Here is a 6,986-nt window from a genome sequence, read left to right as displayed (position 1 = left end):
GAGGAGGTAGCCACATCCCTCAGTATCTGAGTTTTCTGCGGCAGACTGTGTGCCAACACCGTCCTGTAGCTGACAACTCTTGATACCGGAGCCACCAAGTGACATTATCAGAGTAGGCACGTGGGGTGTGATTGCAAGGGGATGCTCAGAGTTCGTGTGGATTAAATACAGCCCTGCAAAGATAATATGATTATACCAGGCACGTCTGGGTTTGTGTCTGCTGTGGCTTAAGCATCCTTTGGGATGCTGAAGACCAAGGCTGAAGCTTGAGGTTGTACAGGAGCTCTGCTGCTCTATCTGCATGATCTGTAGACAAATCACCAGCTAACCTCTCTCAGCTGTCCCCAAACTCTTTATGCCCTTCAGAATTTGGTAGCGGAACAAATCCAAAATTTGGCTGTTTGCTAATGTTTCTCTGAGATTTCTTTTTAGCCTGTCCGCTACTACACATCACAGCTTGTGAGAGGGGCCGAGTTTTTTGGATCCAAAGAGAGAAAGAATTGAATGACCTTTAAGATCTATTTTCAGGCTCTTCCAGAAATTAAAGACCTGGTGCAGGAATTAGCGGGTGAATGTATTTGGTATATTTATGCCCTTCTGCCCTATGAAATCTGCAAAATGCCTGATATCTCTTCTCCATCTTGCCATGTCCCCATCTTACCTGCCAGAGGAGGGTGCAAACCCTATCTCTTCTATCCCTATGCCAGCCTACCAAATGGGAAGTCTACCTACTGATGCTTGAATGGGATCTGCCATTGTAGGAAACAAGACAGTGCTTTTGTCTGTGACTGGGACTATTTCTCAGGGAATTGCTTCAAGAAAAGGGAATGAAAATGTCAGGCAAGAAACAGGTCTCTGATCGTCTTAAGCTTCCAACTTGGCTGACACTGCAAAACAAATGGTAAGACTAGTCAGGAAAGAGTTACCACCTTCACTGTAAAATTAAACATGTCTTCTGTACTTTACTGATTGCTCTCACCCTTCATTGTTTTGGATATTCTCTTTCTCGGTCCCTTTTCCTTGTTCAAGGCAATACACGTGGCCGTTTTCCCCAGGTACCACTTCTGTGCTTTCTGTCTTTTGCTGCACTACCTCAAGGGATGTTGTCCACTTCCTCATGCGTCTCTGTCCCCTTAGGGCAAGCCCTCACTCAGTGTACACTGAAATAAGCATGTACAAAAGAGGGGAGGGCTTTTCACCCTTTCCCATCCTTCTATAGACACCTCCTATAGATGGGAATTCTTACTCTGGACTGGAGGTTGGGATAAATTTCTTTCAAAATAAGCCAAGATTTCCTGTAGCTGGATTAAAAGTGTCTAGGTTTACTGCCACACTCCCCTTAAAGAGTACGCAGTGCCCTCTAAACTGAGTGTGCAAAGGGTGGCTGATAGTATTTCTGTCCTTGGCAGGGAGACGCTGCTATACACACTTACTGGAGAGCAGCACCAGGGAGAAAAGACGGAGTGGAGGCCGGGGAAGACAACCTGTGCCCGGAGGAACCTCTTTGGCCCCGTAGACCACAAGCAGCTGCATCAGGACTTCCAGCACATGCTGCACAACAGCGTGGAGGGGGCCCAGCAGAAGTGGAACTTTGATTTCCTCCACGACACACCAGTGAAGGGGCTTCTGCAGTGGGAAGAGCTTGAAGGCCATGAGGTGCCAGCCTTCTACCATAGCTGCGTGGTGGGAGATGCTCAGAGACCACTGCAGCGCTTGAACTGGCCCCTGGGCCAAGAGGACAGGAGTCACAATTTTTCCCGGGTGGCACTGACTGAGAAACCCAAAACTTCCAAGAAAACGGGGGGCAAGAGGATCTCGGAGGGGAAGAAAAGAAGACAAACATCTTTGACAGGTGTGTGAGACCCTTGTGTGGCTCAGATGATCAAACCTGGTCCTAGCAGCTGCTTAAAAATTCTTTGATGAGGCCTGTAAACCAGTCTTACTTTAAGAGAGTGCAACCCTTCAAAGAAGCGTCTGAAGGACAAGGAAGGCACAATCTAAATTGATGGGCATGGGGCTTGTGTTTTTCAAAGGTGCTATGCCACCCCCTCCTGGCCCTGGGGACCTGTGTAGGACTTGTCACAGAGCAATAAAATAATGACCACTTCTTGCGGGAGGATAATTGAGATGGTTAGGAGGGCTAGATGTTTAAAAAGGCAGTCTAAGAAAGGCAGCAAGGTGATTCCTTAAGCAGGAGCCCAGCAGGAGAACAGTATCACCTGTTAGATTGGAGTTTTTGGGTTTTCGCGTGCTTATAGGTTTGGCTGTGGGCACCCTTTCCCGAGGACAGTAAGGAACACCGTACAGCCAGCTAAGCTTTAGGAGGAAGACCAGAAACCAGTGAAAGCAGCCAGGTCTCCTGCTAACTTTAGCTTAGATATTATACTCAGTGAAGGCATCCAGGAATTTTAAGGGCAAATTGATCTTAAACTTGGCCAGGTGACAGAAGGGGCTAGGTTTTCAAATGCGTCCCACCAGGACTTGCTGCCAGGAGTGGGTTTCAGCACCCATGAAAGAGCTTTAGGTTTTGGAAAGTCCTCAGCATCCTAACACGCTAAGCGCTTCTGAACATCTGGCCCCTCATTTTCTCTCCTCAATGGGATTTGAGATTATCTGAAAAATCTAATCCCATATATTAGATTTCCCTTGCCCATATTGGGGTTTTGGTTTATCTGAGACTGAGGTTTTCAAGACATAGACCAAGGATTTTCTTTGGGGAATTTGATGTGAGACACCAGCTTGAAACTGCTTAGAAGATAATTGAAGCTAAGGTTTCAGGAAACACTTTCTGAACATTGATGTTGATCTCAGTTAAGTTAGACAATAGACTAATTTGCTATTTGAGGGTATGAAACTTAATTGCTAGCGAGAGGTTCAGGAAGAGGTTGGAGATTAATGAAGAGTGGAACATTGCACACTAGAGTACAGAACAATGATATTTAATGAGTGTTCTTTTCTTCTCCAAAGCAGTTTACAGCCATTAACTAATTAACAGTATAATTTACAGGTAAGAGTACAGAAGTGCAATTCACAGCACAATGTTGTGATGGTTTGAGGGAACTGCTGTTCAATTGTAAATCTCTCACTAGGTGTGTGGGAGTAAATTATGCAGATATTTCTAGGGGATATTTTTCTTCCGTTTCATTTTCCCCAGGCAAGAAACATTTCATCAAGGGATGTGGAAACCAAAATACCACGCTGCACAGTTTAACGCTTTCCCACATGTGTTTTCTTAAGAGAAAACACTTTAGTCTAACAACAGTACCCTTCTCCCCAGGGAATCTGGGTGTGTGAGATGGGCCAGGAAAACCATTTGCAGTCTTCTCTTTTGGTGAGGCTTGGAGATCAGTCCCTCTCTCAGTCCTTCTCTCACAGGCACACACACACACACATCCTTCTTATTGCCAGCTGAAGGATGCATTAGAAGTTTCCCTCTAGCTGCAGGAACCTTGTCCCTCTAGGCACAATTGAAGTAATTCAGGCAAAACTGAGCCAGGGAAAGTCATACCTACCGATACGGTCTGACCCCCACTCTTCCACCCCTTTGCTCAACTTCTGCCATCCTGTAATGAAAGGTTAGTTTAGGATTAGGATCTGAGGTTGGATTTGAACCCGGTTATCTGCGTTCTGCTTTGGTCAACAAGAGCACTGTAATGCTTTACATTAAGATCCAACAATGTGCATTTAATTTAGACTTTCAAAGACAGCTGTGGCCCATTAAATAAATATTGATATATTAAAAAAACAACCATGGGGTTTTGTGGACATTGGCACCTCCAGAGTGGAAGGAGCAGAGGTTTTCCTGCTGCATTTGACTCCTCAGATATGCAGAGAGCAAACCAGTACAAAAATAGATTTTTTTTTTTTTTTCTTCTGTCTCCCAACCCTTTTATATACATGCACTCCATCTCCATTCTGTCTTTTTCATTCTGATGACAGTGTAGTTCTGCTGTGTTTTCTGGGAGAGCCTGAAGTAAAAAATCAGCTTAGATACAGGCTATAAGCCTTTTTGTTACTTTTTACTTTTTCATTATTTTTTTTTCCCCCCAGGATGGGTGAACCATGCCAGCTCTTCACTCATCTTCTCTTCCAAACCATTTGACTTGCCTGAGTCTGATACAGTTAGACCTTGGCACTCCTGGGAGACATTCATAAATCCTTGCCCCCTTTGCTAAAGGTCAAAGAGAAAATTGGTAAAAGTCCTGTGTTTTCACTAGCTGGTCTTGCTTCTGAAGCAGATAGTTCTTGCAAGACAGCTGGGAGAAAATGGGGAGGAAAGGAAAACAGGTGTTTAGGTAGGTGTATTTAAACAGCAGAAATCTTTACCTCCTAGGTCCCTGTGGCTAGGCTTTTCTACTGATAGGCAGCACCTACCTCAGTTACCTTACTTATGCCAGTGCAAGTGCTCTTTAGAGTCCCTCAGGCTAACCAGCCAATTTCCATGGACTCTGTTTAGCATCTTAGATGGAGGACAGACCATCTGAATATGGCTCTGAGGAATCTGCATCCCTCTGTCTTTTAAGTGCCTCCATCAGTTTTGAAACTAGGCTCCATTATGTGGGCACCTAAGCAGTTGGGCTCTTGCTAAAATTCTTCACAGGCAGAAACGGGAGTACTGACTACTGAAGTTTTTTGTGAATTTGATCTACTAAGCATAATTCCTAATACATTTCTTTTCCCAAAATAAAATGAAGGATATCTATGTTGAAGTCTTTTAAATGGAAGAAATAAGTAGTAAGGATTATATTTGGTAATGTAAGCTTTTTTTTTCCCTTACTTCCTTTCCTCTGCTGCTCCACTGAGAGACTACAGCAGCTAACAGTAATAGCGGGATTTGCTGTTCTACTGAGTTAGCAGTGCAGGCTCCTGTCTGGGAGAATACACTGTCCTTGGGATCACATCCTGCACCAGAAGTTCAAATTAGGGCTAGCTGAGGTACCTCTGCACTCCATTGCACTGTGCCATGCAGATGTATCCTCAAGGAAATTGGCTGCAGGAATCTCATTGCACAAACTTGGCTGTGAAAGCCTACAGAATTCCAGTCATCCCGCCAATAATGTTCTGTGTTGAAATTAATGCAAGACTTTATGCTGCAAGGACTTGATAGTTGTTGCCAATTTGACTGTATAGAAGGCTCAGGTTTAAATATCATGGAGCCGACATCCACAACTGAAACTGGAGCAGATTCATTGCTATGAATACAAACGAACTACACCAGGTAAATCACATGAAGTCCAAAGATAAATAATCATCTAGCTTTCATTTCAGCTAATTCTGCCTTATGACCTGGAAACAGTATGTATTGTTTTGTGCGAGGGTGGGAGGCAGGGAAGGAACTCACAGGGAAACTCCTGTGTTGTAATCATGGTTCTGTAGTAAATGTTAATTTAGATTTGCACCTGAAACAAGGATTACACCACATGTACATATGAAAATGTAACAGATGTTCTCCCCATGAGCCACAGTGCTTACTCTCTGAGCACAGAATCACAGAATTAGTTATATTAGTTATATTCAGTGATAGTGCAAGGTTTTATGCAGTCCTCCTTGAATCTGCAGTTTGATCTAATAAGCAGAAATAAAATGCCTCATCTATATACATAGTTCTGATGTTATTTTAGAGTGTTTTTTGTTACTTTTAAGGAGGAAAAAAAACCCAACTATTTCTGCCTGGAAAGCACTGCAGCAGTGGATCTAAAAGTTGGAGTGAAATGTCACATTACTCAGCTTGCATAAGAGGGTCCAAAGTCTTTTGATCTCAGCTGGATAAAAGCCAGCACACTTCCATTGTTTTGCTTGGTATTACATAGCTTTATGTGGAACGTGCTAAAGGTATTAGTTTTGTTCAGTAAGAAACCATAGAGAAGTCTAAGTGACTTCTTCAACATGAGAAGGAGATTTGAGAGATTTCTTGAAAAGCAGATGTTATCAGAGTCATAGCTTTAATTCTGTTTGTGTTGTTCTCCAGATTACTACTCAACAAAGAAGCAAGTCAAAACGAATATGCAAGCTACTGCAAAGAAGTCAACTTCATGAAAGCAAGGAGAGGATTGCTCTGCACCAGAGAGGTTGGAAACATCTGCCAGCCTTCTTCAACCTTCAAAGACTGGGTGTGCAGGCTGCAGACACTTAAGGTCATCCCACAGAGATGTATTCCTGACAGCAGCAGTGAAAACAGAAAATACTTTAATTGGGATGGGGTTAGACCAAATCAACTGGAATCACATTGATGAGAAATTACTGGCCTTAAAAAACACGGGTAAGCAAGCTTGGACACTACAGAAATTGGCTAAGGCTAGCAGTTTAACGTGCATTGAAAATCACTGTACATGAGAAAGTGGTAAACAGTTAAAACAACTGTATATGTGTAATAATGTGCTTGGACAAGTCGCTGTACAGTTGGGGCCTTTCATATTGTCTCGTCTTTACATACCCTCTTTTTTGGTTTTAGCAGGGACAGCTTACTAAGTTTCACCATCTCAGCTTTACAGGTATGACACACTAAAAAAAAAATCCCAGCCTTTTCTGTGATTTTTTTTTTTTTTTTTTTCCAGGTACAGAGTGTTGTGCTTGCAACTATTCAGGGTTTAAGTAACAGCACTTGGGTGCCAAACACTGGGATGTGAAATGGAGAAAGCTGAAATTATTTAAGAATGTTTCCATTTACATCAGCAGCCATTTTAGCCCTGTGTGTCTGCTTCACACACAAGAATTAGGTTGTTAAATGTATATTTTATGGGGAGAAATTTGCAGATATCTTGTATCTTTCAAGTTATTCCTGTTGCCATCTGGGCCCAAATCCAGCCTTTAATTTGTGTTGTGCTGGGTCTATGAGTTTGCACAGTGAAAACAAAGATAAAATTTGCTATGCATTTGTCCACGGTGTTTTAAAATGCCTGCTGCTTGTAAGAACATAGTAAGAATGAGGGAGATGGTTTAGTTGCCATTTTTTGCTTGTTATTTATTCCACTAATCTTTCTATAAGA

At 42.8% G+C, this 6,986-nt stretch overlaps 1 protein-coding gene across 1 annotated transcript; it reads left to right on the top strand.

Moving 5' to 3' along the window:
• Nucleotides 1–833: 833 nt before the first annotated feature.
• LOC309670662 (cyclin-dependent kinase inhibitor 1-like) lies at nt 834–6,400 on the top strand (the record flags this gene model as incomplete). The annotated part of the gene is made up of 3 exons (XM_082481719.1): nt 834–901; nt 1,410–1,852; nt 5,969–6,400. 3 exons carry the CDS (start codon nt 834–836, stop codon nt 6,034–6,036), a joined length of 579 nt encoding a protein of 192 aa, XP_082337845.1. The 3' UTR covers nt 6,037–6,400.
• Between the last annotated feature and the right edge of the window lie 586 nt (nt 6,401–6,986).

This window comes from Vanellus vanellus (genome assembly GCF_965231255.1).
Source record: "Vanellus vanellus genome assembly, chromosome: 1".
NCBI classification, from domain to species: Eukaryota; Metazoa; Chordata; class Aves; order Charadriiformes; family Charadriidae; genus Vanellus; species Vanellus vanellus.
This window is presented reverse-complemented; position numbering and strand designations above follow the sequence as displayed.